Raw genomic sequence first — 14,526 nt, 5'->3', positions numbered from 1 at the left:
GATGACTAGCCCCCAGAGACACTTTTCCAGCAGTCTTCTGGCAGTTCCCCTGGGCTGCAGATGTTCAGCTCAGACAAATCAGTTTGCTTCTGGTATTCAAAAATGCTGGAAAAGCTAATTCTGTGGTCACTAGTTAGTGCAACAGTTGTCCTCTAAATCCTTCCTGACTTTATCTGGGTCAATTTCTACCCCTTCTATCTCCAGCCTGACCCCAGTTAATCCTCTGCCCTAGATATCTGCTTATTCCTACAGCCACCTTTGACCCATGGAGAGTGACAGAGTTAGTTTGGTTTGTTCCAGTGCACATGTTGTGACATCTGAATGCTTTAGTTTGGTTTTCTTTTCCTTGCTCTCAATCCAAAGCTTACAATGTATGTAGGTCTGCCTGCCTTTTGCACCACTGCCTGTCAGCAGATTCTCCCTTTCCAGGCCAACACCTAGATAAAATATAACTGCCCTCAGCCACATAATTACCTGGGTCATAGCACATGGACAAAAAAACCAAAGCCCTTCCTGGTTCCATAGTCACATCATATGGTAACACTTCATCTCCGTAGCAAGGCCCTTGTTAACAGGTGACTGACATGTATCATCAATCCTTGCCCTCCCACAGAGCCACAAAACTGGGAGTTGAATCAGCTATTGATTTATTGCAAGACACTGATCAGAAAAGTCCCAAATTGAACAGGTAACTCTCAGAGGTCACCAAAGGCCATAAGTAGCTACTTTCATTAATTTCTTTTTTTTTTTTTTTTTTTTAAACACTGTTTTTGTGCCTGAATACGAGGAGGGATATGTTCAAGAGACATGGAGACATTGACATGGAGACTTGGAAAGTTCTGTTAGCAAAGGCATTGGTTTCCGCATGGGATTTTGATCAAGAGTTTCAAAAGGAATTGATGAGGCTTTCCAATGCTTGTACACTCAGTCTACGACTGCAGCAGGCAGTCCTTTCCATTGCTGAAACAGCCATCTGCCCACACGTTCAGCTGATTAACTAAAACTTAGCTTAAATGCATTGTATGGTTGAAGTCCCACAAAACCAGACAGTTTGAGGAAAACCCAAGGTTGCCTTGGCAACATTGAGTATGCATCGCTGGACAGACTTTGTATTTCAGGGTCTCATTAAAAAGTTGGAATAAATGTTGCCATGGTAACACCAACTTTGAAGAGATACCTGAAGTTCAAGTACTTCATCTCAATACCTTTAACAAAGCACCCTCAGGAGGAAGATGGGAATCAGAGGGGATGGCCCAGAGTCAAGGTGAAATGCTGGGGAGAGATACAAAAATAGACTTGAATAACGAAGGATGAACAAACATCCACCAATGCCTGCTGAGCATTTCTTTGCCCATCAGGATGGAGATGCATCCAGGCCAGTGTTGTGAAGCCAATCATAGATCACAGAATCATAGAATCACAGAATTGTTTAGGTTGGAAAAGACCTTTAAGATGATCGAGCCCAACCGTCAACCCAACACCACTATGCCCATGAAACCATGTCCTGAAGTGCCTTGTGGACACGGTTTTTTAATATCTCCAGGGATGGTGACACCACCACTTCCCTGGGCAGCCTGTTCTAATGCCTGACAACCCTTTCAGTAAAGAATTTTTTCCTAATATCCAATCTAAACCTCCCCTGGCGCAACTTAAGGTTATTTCCTCTCGTCCTAGGAGGATATAGTTATCCAAGGAGTATATAGTTAAGAGCTCATAGCTGAACACCCACGCCCTCATGCTTTTCTTATTTTGTTGCTTGGGCTTTTTTTCCTATGAATGGTTGGAGGTGATGTCTTGTAGGTGTTTTTCACCTAAGGTTGAGCCACATTCCCATCTGTTGCCACTGGCTTCTCCTTGAGGTCATGCCTTTCTTGGTCGCTCTCCTGTCTTGGAGAGGTACATGTCCCTTCACTGTGGGCAATGCAATCTGCCTTTGGTCTTTGCACTGGGTAGCAGCATGAAGCTGCCTGGTCCCACTGCCTCTAACCACCCACAGTGTTCTCCTCCCCAGAAGAGCATTCTGGAGAGAGTATCACTGCACCCCTATCTGCTGCTTACAGCAGCCCTATGCACGCTTGCTTTTGTAGCAGGAGCTTTACATGTCGGAGGGTCCAGCCACTGTCAGATCACACTCCTCCACTTGCAAACCCCTGGAGCCAGAAGCAATCACTTGTGGTGAGAGTGGAGAGTTTAAGAGAACCCTGTACTGGGAGGGGTACAGAGTTCAAACAGGGGCTGTGTGAGAACAGCCTGCAAACACTGGGGTGCTAGCCATGTTCCTCAGGAAACATAATGCATGGCCAATGAAGTCTGTGAAAGGTGTTCCTTGTGAAGGCCTTGACTCCCTGTATGTCAGAGACCAACCAGTTGCTTTGGTACGGATGTTAAATACAAAGACCTGGATGCAAAAGCTGCTGCTGGAAGTACTGAACCTGTGCATTCCCCAAAGGCAAGAACAGGAGGAAGGAACATGGGAAGAAAATGCCAGTTTCTGCTGCCAGCCAGGGTGTCAGAGGAGGCAGCTCTCCCACTCAGTCCCACAACTGGTGACTGAGAGTCTGCCAAGCTCCACCTTTTTGCCCACATTTTCCAATTCACACTGCCACTGTGGTGAAAAAAGGCAGACTTGTACTTGCCCTGCACATATGACGTGACCTTCGACTACAGCCTGGGGCTGTGGGTACCTGCTTTAGGAAACTAATTTTACTTTTCCAAGATACAGCTTCTCAGCAGTGCCTAAAGATCAGGACTGTTGTGAAGTGTGTCACATTATAGACTCCAGCACTGGTTTTGAGACTGTTTGACCTCAAGCCCTTCAACAAAGACCTGCAAATTCCAGGGACTCCCTATCCCCACACTACTATGGGGTCCTGGGGAGAATGAAGTCACCAGCTTTGTCCCACTGTTTCACAGATGCTTCTCATGGAAACCCCAGGAGCTGAGTCAGAGGGCCTCACATGGCTTTCCAGCACAGCACTACTCTCTGACTGCTTGGATGAACTAACATACCTGCTTGGTTCCTGGGAGAAAGGATGTTATGTCACCATCCAAAAGCAGCCAGTCCTCCATTAAAATCCCAAGTCATCCACACATAGCATGTAGTATATTCTCCAGGGTGGATACCTCATCCTGAAATAGACCCCCATGTGTTTCGGGCATAGTGGGCAGGTGTTTCAATAAACAGGACTAGACAAGAATAGTTATTCCAAGCTATTAATTACTCATTGCCTTTTTCAGCATTTGAAATCACAGGGAAAGCAGTGGGAAGAGGGTTGAGAAAGGTCCCAAAGAGGCCAGCCCTGAGTACTTATCAGGGACTCACACTCAGGCTGTCTGCAAGGCTGCCTTTGCTTTTTCTTCCTGTACTTGCACACTGCTGTGACAGCACAGCAAAGGGGACATAGGCCTGTTCCAAACCTCAACTGAGCTCTTAAAGCCTGTGATCAGGGATGGAAAATGGGGGGAAAGGTTTTCACTGAGGAGCTGAAGTCACTGTCTCTCAGGAGTTACACCCAGAGAACACAGTGTTAAGATACTAACCTTCCAAACACTGAGAAACTAAGAACACTAGGTTCAAGGCCACCCCAACATCTTTGGTTTAACTGCTTTATTGCAACTGGTAGCTTTAGAAATGTGATCGTTTGCAGTGCCCCTGCCCGATGCCAGCTTCCACAGTCCCCTGGCAAGAGTGAGGCATCACCAGGAGAGGTCTCTGATTTCTGGGGACCCTGCTGCCTTTCCTTGAAGGAGATGTGGAAAATGTTTTCCATTTCAAGCAGCCAAGTACTTCTCCAAAGGATGACTTTCTTTCCCTGCCACTGCTATTAAGTTTCTGAGTGATAATCAGAAAAATCTCACTTTAAATAAATTTTGCTCCTGTGCACCTTGGGGAGCTGATGTGAAAGTACTAAAGTCTCTTAAAAATCCTTGATGGCTCAAATTAGTTACCCAAGATTAAGGAATATCCATGGGCTCAAGATTTAAATTCCCACATCTTCAAAGAGCATAGTACAGCCTTTTCACCAGGCAGCCAGAAAATTAGTTAGTTATTGTGAAATGCCCAAACTGGATAACCACCACTGGAAACCTCAGAAGGAAATCAGCCATTCTTTTGCTAAAGCCACAGACACCAAGTACAGCTTGGGGAACCACGCTGAGAGAAAACAAACTATTGAATTGCTGCTCACTAAGTGAGCCCCCTCCACTCTTTGCCCTGAGCCAGGCAGAAGCCAATGAAAAAAAGCTGTAGGTAAAATTCAGGTAGTTAAGGCTTCATCATAATGCTTCATGCAAGTGTGTGCACAAAGTAGTATTAGATGGGAAGCCATAATACCCATGGTGCCTAACTTCATTGTGCTAGCAAACTCACGCGTTGCGTTTTAATTGGTTTAGTGAGACTGACATTTTGATAATGCCTGGCACTTAGAAGGCAGCCAAAATAATAATTCATGGCTCAATTAGCCCTGGCTTTCCTACTTTTCAAGCTCCTTCTACGCTAATGAAGAGGCCAATTTATTTAATTTTTCTTCCCAGAGTTCAAAATTGGTCACACTAAGTGAGTTTTATGACCAGGAGAGAAAGTTTGGGATTTAACTTTAATGAATCTGTTGGTCTAGCAACCTTTCTGTAATTTTTCTGCCTGGAATTTTAATGACTACTATTCATGATCACTAATTACTGATTTTCAGCTTTTATAACGATGTCCAGTCTGTTTTCCTTCTCAGTTACACAATTTTGCATCAGTCTCACTGCTCTGATCTCACTGAATTTGCTCTTGCAAATTGGGGAAAAAACTTTCTGGAAAAATATGTTTGGTAGAGTAGTTCTACACAAGGAGAAACAGAGCAAATGTAGCTCACAAAGGCTATGCAGGAAGCCCACAAATAAATGCAAAGGCATTACTAGGAGAGGAAAAAGAAAGATGCTTCAATCTAGAAGGGTTGAAAGAGTCAGTTTCTCTCTCTAGCACTTATCCATGCTTTGTAATTAAATAAAATTCAGAATACCTGCTTCATAATCCTTTCTTTATTACTTCTTTCTCTTTCATATACTCTGTGTTTCAGTCTTGAGTGGTCAAGCTTACATTGTTGAAGTTATCTATCCATAAAAGATTTGTACAGGATGTACTATCAGGATTATGGTTTAATCTAGTGAATACTGATACTATATTGGGAATAATATGTGAACAGGTGCTTATGTGTACTGGCGTATTTATATTTGTTTTCTTGAATCACTTGTCTGTTGATCTGGGTTTGCTACGTAACACCCAGTGCAGAGATTTGGATGTGTGATGGTGCTGGGATGAAGGGTGGGAGGGGATGCTGTAAAGTCAGTTTAGGAAGGGACATGTGAATTAGAGCTAGAAATTTAACCCTTCAACTTTCTGGCTGTTCAGTTCACCTGCAGAACCAGACCTAGAAAGCCTCTGTCCTAGAGGACAGGATGGTTAGGAGGCTGATAGCCTGGCTTGCCTGGGGGCAGCACCCGGCGCCAGTGCACCTTGCTACCACCCTCCTCTGCCCCACTGGCAGGACCAGTGCCAGCACTGTCTGCCTCGCAGCTCTGTGGCACCTCTTGCCTCCAGTCACACCTCGCAAAGGGGGAAACAGTGCCTGCGCTACATTAACGCTTGCCAGAATTAATAAGCACCTATTCAAATGAGAAGGCAGAGCTGTTTTCACAAGTTGGTGGAGTTTAACAAGGCCCTTCTCTATCTTGCAGCTTATGAAACAAAATCACTTAAAAGCAAATAAATCAACTGCTAAAGGCATTCATACCTTACAGACACTACAAGGGCTGTGTCAGACAGAAGGTACCACAGGGCTGGGCATCACCTTCCTTCTGCCTTCTCACCTTCACTTTATGGCACAGAGTCTACTGACAGGCAGCCTCTAGCTTTGGCAATTCTCACTCAGATGGAGAACTCTCCAGCAAAGACCTCGTTGCACACCAGCTTTTGTGGACTGAGTTTGAGCATCCTGCTGATTAAGGAGCAGATCACCCAGAAACTGAGGAGGCTGATGAGGGCGTCTCTGATGTGAAGAGATGCCTGCATTTAAAAGTTGTTCTCTCACCAAACGCTTCCTCAAAAAACCCCCAACCCCTTCAGGGCTGCAGTCTCTGATTTAGGGGAAAACCAGTGCAAGCTAAAGCTTGACCCCAACAGTTTGATAAGTTACTGGTAGAGAAGATCAAAACTGCTGTGTGCTAAGCTAGTATGCTGCTTATAGTGGTAATGACTGTATCTGAAGGCTCAGGGAAAGTATGCGCAGAGCTTTTCCCCTGGTTTCCCTTCACAGCAAGGCACAGACGCAGTTTTCAGGAGAAAACCTGAATCTTTGTTCTTTGTTACCCCAGTAAACTCTTCTGTTACTTTGTCTTGCTGCTTTCCAAACATGTCAAGAGCTCTGACACACTGCAGCAACAAAATCTACAGTTTAAATGAGACTATTTGCAAGCATGTGATGAGGTTTGGGATGATCCTTCAGTCCCTAGGATGTACAATCATTTTACACACTGTTGAATCAAAACAGTACGTACTAAATTTTCCAGATACAGCGTTTGTTTCAGGTTTGCAGCGCAAAATAGTGTAAAATGATGTATTTTTTGGCTTTTGGAAGTGCAAAATGACTCATGGGTGGTTGGGGTTTTTCTCACTATTTTTGTGGCTTCCCACTGGGAACTCACAGTCCTTTTTTCTAGTCATTAGGCCCTCTGAAACAGGAGGAAATTTCCACAAGAGCACCTGAACAACCGTGTGGCATTACATACTCAGGCAACCTGTCAGCTCCTGGGGTGGTTTTGGGGGTCAGTGGCAGCTGGAAGGTGAACTTGGAGGGGAAAAGTACTATAGGACTTTGCCATAAGCAGGGAGCTGCTCAGCCAGACCTTCGGGGTGACTCTGCAGAAGACAACGTTATCAGGAGCTGTGTGGTGGCTAGGCCCTCCTTCCTGCACGAGGCTAATGAGTGTGCTTAGCAGTGTACAGCCTCTGAAAGCCAACAACTCAGTAGCTACCGGAAACCTCAGAGGTGTGTTTGCTTTTGGAAGGGGATTTTGAGGCATTTATTATCCCTGCAACATTGTGCAGCCACCTTGTAGCACTCTTCTTAAATTAGACTCTTTATTTAGACGGTTTTACAAAAATGCATGATAAATTTCTAGTCTGTTTTTTTCTTCATACTCTTCTGCTGGTTGACTGCTTGGTTTCTTTTTCTCTTTGTACATTTAAACTTGCAGTTTGAGGAAACATGCAGGCTAGAAAGCTAATAAAACAAGCTTTTCCTGTGGACCACCAAGTGCAGTGAGGCTATTGTTGCAGTGGTACTGATGTACTGACACAAAGACAATGGTAAATAGTATCACTAGCAGAAAGAAAGCTGGAAAATAAAGACTGTGTTTTTTTTAAATACCTCACCAGTGCTTCCACAAGAAGGATGTAGACCTCTTCAGATAACGCCCCCTGCAAATGCCAACAGGAGCAATGAAAATCATCACGCATGATGACATATTGTTTCTACCTAGCAGGCTCCTATCACATTGAGCCAAGGGAAAAATACTTCCATTTCCTCTGCTGTGAAATATGTCTTGCCTCATTTCTTAATTGGTCTAGACTGATCAACTGGCTGGGCTCTTAGACAAAATAAGAAGAGAATTCTTGTTCCAAGTACTCTTGGATGTGGTCTACACTTGCTTGGGCTGGCAGGGCTTGCAGGGCCTGACAGTGCTCCGAGGGAAAGATCACCAGCCAAATGCCCTGATGATACACAAGCAGTGCCTGGCTTCTGCCAGGGAAGGGTGGAAGGCAGGCTCCAAGCAAACTTGACGATCAGAAACAGCATATACGTGAGAGAGCTCAGCATGAAGTTGTCTTTACACATAGAGGACAAGGCAAACTGAACTGAGTCCTACTGCTAAAGGGGGTATAAACTGTTCCTCTTTCTGCTCATTTGTTTCCTGGATGTAAGAGGCCTGTCTTGGCTGTAGTTGTGAATTAACATAATTTTGGAAAAAGTCCTAACCCTAATGACAAGGAATCATTCACTTGCATTTGTCTGCCACAACTGTGACAAACAGAGAACATGTTCTTCTTGGCTTTGAGTGTGATGGCTGGCTTTAAGCGCTAAAAACCACACAGATCCTGTGCAGGCAAATACGTGCTGGTAGGAGCAGAAAACCTAATGCAAGGTAGTCATGCTTTGAAATTTTCTTTGAATGGATGTGAGAAAAGGAGGTGAGATTTTAAGTAAAGTCTCTTGTCACTACTATTTGGCAAACCACAGGGACCTCAGAGCTGTCTTTCCTCTCTATGTAGCAAAGTGAATCTAGATTGTCATCAATGCTATTAGAATCATAGAATCATAGAATCACAGAATCATTTAGGTTGGAAAAGACCTTCAAGATCATTGAGTCCAACCATCAACCATGCCCACTAAACCACGTTCTGGAGTACCCCGTCTACTCGCTTTTTGAATACCTCCAGGGATGGTGACTCAACCACTTCCCTGGGCAGCCTGTTCCAATGTCTGACAACCCTCTCAGTAAAGAAATTTTTCCTAATATCTAACCTAAACTCCCTTGCCGCAACTTGAGGCCATTTCCTCTCATCCTATCTCCACCACCTGACAGAAGAGACCTGTTCTCAGTAGGCTGGCTGCAGATGATGAATTTAGATTTTATTACATTATAATGCAGTATGTGTAGGAAACAGACTTATGGAGGCATGTCATGGAGCCTGTCCCACGTAGAAGTGCATTAGATGTAATACCAGTTCTTGGCAAGGGTAAGGATTGAGTTGCTGTGAGTCTTAGTGGCAGACCCCTTCTTCCTTCCATGCAACAATAAAACAGGACACTTATTTTAATCCTCTTTACATAATTTCCTCCTGCAGAGAAACCAGTCCAGGGTCCACTGTCTCACACCCATTGCAGTGACTACTTGCAAAGCATCCCAGTGAGTCCAGCAGTACTGTTGTATGCCTTGGCACACCATACTCCCCTGAGCACGGAGTCCTCGTTGCCTCCCCAGGGAGCATGGTACATGAAGTCCCCTCAGGCTGGAACCTTGCCTAGCACCCTGCTCTGTTACGGTAATGGAGCATGCTGGACACACAAGTCCTCAGAAAGAGCAGCTTTGTGCTTTGTTAGTGCATACACCATTGCCAAGACTGTGATGCTGTCTAGCCCCTTCCCTGAGCAAGAAGCAACTGTGCTCCAGTTGCTTTGTCTTGTGCCAGGCAGGGCAGCTGAGGAGGCAGAGTCTGGTTACGCCTGGCATCCCATCTGAGTGAACAGAGAGACATTTGCTTGATTTGCCTTATGGTGTGTCAGCTAATAGAGGTTACCTCTCCTTTGTACCTTGCCTGCTACTCTTTACATCACTGTGGCTATCATGACCCTCCTTTTAAGCAGACATTTTCTTCAGCAGCTGGAGCATCCAGACACTGCACTCTGTCCAGCCAGCCATGGAGGCTGAGGGCCTGTGTCCATGCTCACAATCTGCTTGTTGCTGGCATATTCCTGCATTGCTTCCTGATTTAGGGACCCATGGGAGCAGTGTTTAGTGGATTTTCAGGCCAGTTGGTTTAGCCACTGGTTGATGCCACAGTGACCTTTCTACTACAGGGACTTGACTGCCAAGGGATTTTCTGTCCCTCCCAAGAGGAGACAGGCACCTTTTTACATCGTGCAAGATAAACACTTCAGGTGACTGGATGGTTTTTAAAAACACCATGAGTGCAGTTTGCAAGATCATGAGCCTGGGACAAGTCATTAATACTCTGGAGCTGATTAACTTCTAGCATCTGTAGTGTGTGCAGAGGTGGAGGGAAGCAAAACTTTGTTTCTGGTATGTATGACCATTTAGATTATCTCTTTCCTATTGTGGACAATCAAAAGGGAAGACTGGAATTAAATTTGTTGTAATGGACATTGACATAATGTAGATAAAGTGCTTAAAGAAATGTTGATTTCCTGAAAGGATGGGTTTCACACATGAATGTGAAACCCAACTGAAAAAATGTTTTACTTAACTCCTCCTGACTAACTGACTCTGAAAATGTACAGTCACAGCCCTAAGGCTAAAAAGTCCCCTTTACCACCCCTAACCTTCAAACTACTACAAGAAAATGCCATCACAAAAAGAAGGGCTGGAGCAAGATCTTTGGAGCTAAGATGCCTCTGCTAAACCTGGAATTTCTTGTTGAAATTTACTTGAAATTAGCTGGAGGATTTCTCTGCTCTTTCATTCATGAGGAGGACTGTGAGCTCCTGCCATGAATGAGTGACTTTGGTTGAGAGCACTGATCTCCTCTCTCTTCCAGCTCAATGCAGTTGCTGACATTTCAAAACAGAAAGCTGCTTACCCTGCCTGACTGGCTGCTGCCTGCCTCCAGGAGCACCACAACTGGCTGGACCTGCCACCTATACAGCATGATGCTGGGGGCTATACTTTCAGGCTCCTGCTTACCCCTCCAGGGAGAACACCGGGTGCACTATGCATTTTCAGAAAGATTGTGAGAGCTTTAAAAAGTTTAAATATTTGAGGCCTCTGTCAAATTGGTTTACAATTGCACAAAATTTTGCACATCTCTCTCCCTGTTCCTTGTTCCCTCCATGACAGTCATGGTTTATTGGCAAGCAGCCCATAATACTGACTATGGAAAGGGTAGGATGAGGAAAGGAGCACTAATGTGTTCAGCAGTTTGCTGTATTGACAGGGTGAAGGTGGTCAAATTTGTTCTTCTGGCTTGTTTTTTCTATGTAGATGAAAGAAATTCTCTCTATATATCATGGTTTATCATACAGAATCCTCTTCATGATGAAAAAAGGGATTTGGATTATTATGTTAAAATTTTCCATGGGTCAAATCTCCAATTCTGAAAAAGCATGTTGCAGTCAAGACAATTAGAGGGCTGTGCCTCCAGGTTTTGCTTTTACTTATTTCTAACCTCATCTCAGGGCAGGGTCCTTCAACTGCAGTGCATGGTAAAGACATAATGGGAGAAGAGGCCAACGCCATTATAATGTCTAATGAAATAAGTAAGTGCAGTGATGCTAGCTTTGAATGCTGCACATGGTCTTCTGTTATTGCATCCCACATAGCTTTGAGAAGAATGTATTATTAATAATTTGTAGTAACACATGGCTTCTAATTTACTGCATTCTTTTTCTGTTTAAAACAAATGGAAAAAACTACATAATTAATCTCCTTGCCGCTCATGTTGTATCAGAGATGGCTGTGCTTTTAGGGGGTTATTCCTCCAAAGTGTCAAAGCATGTACTCCAGCACTTAGGGAGGATGCTTAGCCAAAGACAGTCTGCTTTCACCTCTGATAGCCTGATTAAGAGGAAGAGTATGGTCCCTACACAAGAGACCAGATTTGTTATGCCAAATGGGTAGCGAACAGAACAGCAAGTAACTTACCACATCAATTATCTGCAGCAAAGAAAGCTGGAGCTCGACTACAAGGGGTTGGGAGTCATTCACTACTGGTCGTTCAAGACGATTGTAGTTTCTCAGCAGTTCTCTGTACAAGCGTCTCTGGCTTTCGCCCTGCTGAGACACTAGTGAAAAAGAAAGAAGGCATCTGTCATTCGGGCTGGTCACACTGTCCCCATTGTCTGTTTTGCTGAAAAACCCCACTTAATAGGTTTGTAATTTGAAAGCAGTTCCCCTCAAAGTTCCCAAAATTCTGCACATGGGTGTGACAGACACAGCTTTTCTGCATACATGACTGATGAGCTCTTAAAAAAAATTAACCACTAACACTCTAACTCATTATTAGCACTCAGAATCTACTGAACAGCCTTTGCGGCTCTGAGTAAATGTCCCCCTTCCTTGGTGCCCCTCCTGCTAATGGTAAGTGGAGATGTGGCTCCAAACCCACCAGACAGCTTCCTGGAAGGCAGTCAGAGCGCTTTTATTTGCTTGCTTTTATTTCCTAGAGACTGGCTGCTGTAAGCCAGTGCTGATATTATTTGGATATATAGTGTGTTTACCCAGCATGAGTAACAGGTATTACTTCTTGGACCTGATGTATCAGCCCCTTTTCTGTGCTCAGGAAACAGTAACAAGCCTTCTTCATACCCTCTTCAATTTTGTGTGGCAGTCTTTCTGGGCTTAGGGTTACTTCCCTTGCCTTTTCTCCTTCTGATGGAAAGGATTGCACACTTTGTTAACACCTAATGAGGTGGTGGTATGAAGACTAGAGTATTTGACAGGTATGTATAATGATATTGAATTTCTGGTGTTACATGCTTAACTCAGCTGCTACTGGGAACAGCCTCAACACAGAAGATGTCATGCAAACACATAAGCATGTTAAAGGCTAGCAGAATTTCAGTCTATGCTTAAATTGCAAGAAGCCCCTGTTCCCCAGCTTTGGGGTGGGTATGGAGAGCATCCATCTAACCTGTGTAACCAGGTTTCCTTGCCATAACAACCATGCATGGGGCAGGGTAGCAGTGATGGCTTGGGTTTCTTCCCACAGGAAGGTGAGTACTTTGCTGGGACACTGCCCAGGTGCTTGCGTCCCCCAAAACAGTGTAGGTGTTGGTGTTCTGGCCAGTGGCAGCCTGAGCTCTACCTAAAAGCCGCATCTAACAGTGTGAGGGTCATGGGATGCAGGTTCCCTGAGGCCAAACCAGTCCTGTCAGCATGAGTGCGTATTCCCTGAACTGTAGAAATCCAGTCCCTGGCAGGGTATCTGCACTGTAAATTATTATTACTTTGGACTGAAGCATTTTTTATCCACTGCAGCTCCCAGTCACCGTGTGTGACTTTTTTTAACTCTTGAGTAGAGCTCTGCACATTGACACCAGGACTCCTTTCACAGCGGTTATGATTAATATCTTTTTGACAATGCAAACAAACCATAACAAAAAGTTCTGCCTTCCCCAGACTCTTACTGTGCTCAGCAAACCTTGCAAGCCTGGAACAAGCTGCTGTCCAACACAGCAGCCATGCCTTTCAAAGCTAATAATAAATTTAGTTTATGAACAGTTTATAAGTCTGTTTAATTTGTGTTCTCTTCAATTTTCCTGATACTAAAGGGAGCTTTGTGGCTTTCTGGTATGACAGTGCCTGGTGAACAAGAAGAAAGAGTACTTTTGTTTATTTTGGTAAGTTACACCAACACATCATCTTCATGGGCCTTCTCTGCTCTTGCCTAATACACTACATGCTCATGGTTGAGGATGCTGTAAGCACTGCTCCAATAGCCCTTGCTGACATGTCAATATTGGATGCTATGTTTTTTGCCATCAGCAAAGACAAGCTCTGGCCACAGTATCTCTCCTTCACCAGCTTAAGTAATCTTCCCTGCAAGGCAATGATTTAAGAAGTCCTCTGTTATGGCCTTAGTGCTTGTTTTCCAGTGCCTCAGCAGACCCCAATTTCCTTGTAAGATCCTTCTGTGGAAAGGAAACCAGTGAAAATCACTACACATTGTTCTGTGGAAAGAGACTCTGTGTTTTGAGCAAATTTGCTGTCCTTCCACTCACCTGCTCACCCCCCCTTCCACCCTCCACCATGTTCCTGTGCTTTAGGGAAGAAATGACTGCCTGCACTATTGCTCTCATCTTGAGTACTTATGTAATATTTGCCTTTAACCTTCCTTTTAAACCGGCTGCCTCAGCTTTTACAAGGGAAAAGTGCCCTTCACCACTCTCTGGAAGTTGGCTGGGCTGCTAGACTGCCCTAGTATCATCGCTGTTGTGGTGTATTAAAGCAGCCCCCCCACGAGAGGTCTGAGCATAACCCTTTGCTGTGTGCTTCGGAAAGCTGTCTTTGTACTGTGTGCTCCAAACATGCTGAAGCCAGGCCCCCTTCTCTGTTAAACTTTGTGAGCTGAAGTAGTCCGGTACTGCAATATTGTGCCTGGTTTTCCATCCTTTCTTCAACTGTCCCCTCTGTAATGTAATTGTATTACTTTGCGACCTCTTGTATCCGAAATTGTTAACATAGCCTTAGCTGATCTATTCTTAGCCTGCTGAGTTGGCATTGGTGACCACATATTTGTGTGCTGCATGGTTTTGCTCACAAAATTACATAGATTCAGAAGCAGTGGAGCCTTTGGGGTGTCCTGGCAAATAGCCATGGCAGTTGTTGGTACCATAAAGACCTGGCTAGGCTAGTCCCACTGCCATCTCTCTGCTACAGCTGCTTTGGAGAAGGAACCGAGGTGGATGACAAGTCAGACTTGTATTTTCATAGACTTTTTCTTTAAATTGTAATCTTCACATACTTAATGTTTCATACTCCAGAGAGATTTCTGCTTTTTTCCCCTCTAATGCTTGTGCTAATGTATTGTGACACTACAACTCTATGTGCTAAATGGAGTGTTAGCTGGTGATGGGGAAGTCTGGATCTCTCAGGAGTAGTGGTAGAATAAGTTTTACCACTGCCTACCCCGCAGTCACAGAAATCTAACCAAAAGCAGTGGCACTGTTTCATCTTTTAAACTAGGTTGGAAGCTGGACATCAATATTTTGAGGTTGCCAGGTCAGTCTCCCAAAAGCAATACCA

General features: G+C 44.4%; 1 protein-coding gene across 5 annotated transcripts in view; it reads right to left on the bottom strand.

The window, feature by feature from the left end:
- The window catches only part of LOC128137434 (neuronal acetylcholine receptor subunit alpha-7-like), a 68,235-nt gene that overhangs the window by 37,022 nt on the left and 16,687 nt on the right, over window positions 1-14,526 (bottom strand). For 3 of the 5 annotated variants that reach the window (XM_052778362.1, XM_052778364.1, XM_052778363.1), the window contains one exon: window positions 11,425-11,564. In XM_052778362.1, the coding sequence (XP_052634322.1) occupies window positions 11,425-11,564 (140 nt within the window). Of the gene's footprint in view, window positions 1-11,424; window positions 11,565-14,526 lie in introns of those variants that run through there. The other 2 variants (XM_052778365.1, XM_052778367.1) reach the window with 2 other exon arrangements.

This window comes from Harpia harpyja, chromosome Z (genome assembly GCF_026419915.1).
Source record: "Harpia harpyja isolate bHarHar1 chromosome Z, bHarHar1 primary haplotype, whole genome shotgun sequence".
In the NCBI taxonomy this organism is placed as follows: Eukaryota; Metazoa; Chordata; class Aves; order Accipitriformes; family Accipitridae; genus Harpia; species Harpia harpyja.
This window is presented reverse-complemented; position numbering and strand designations above follow the sequence as displayed.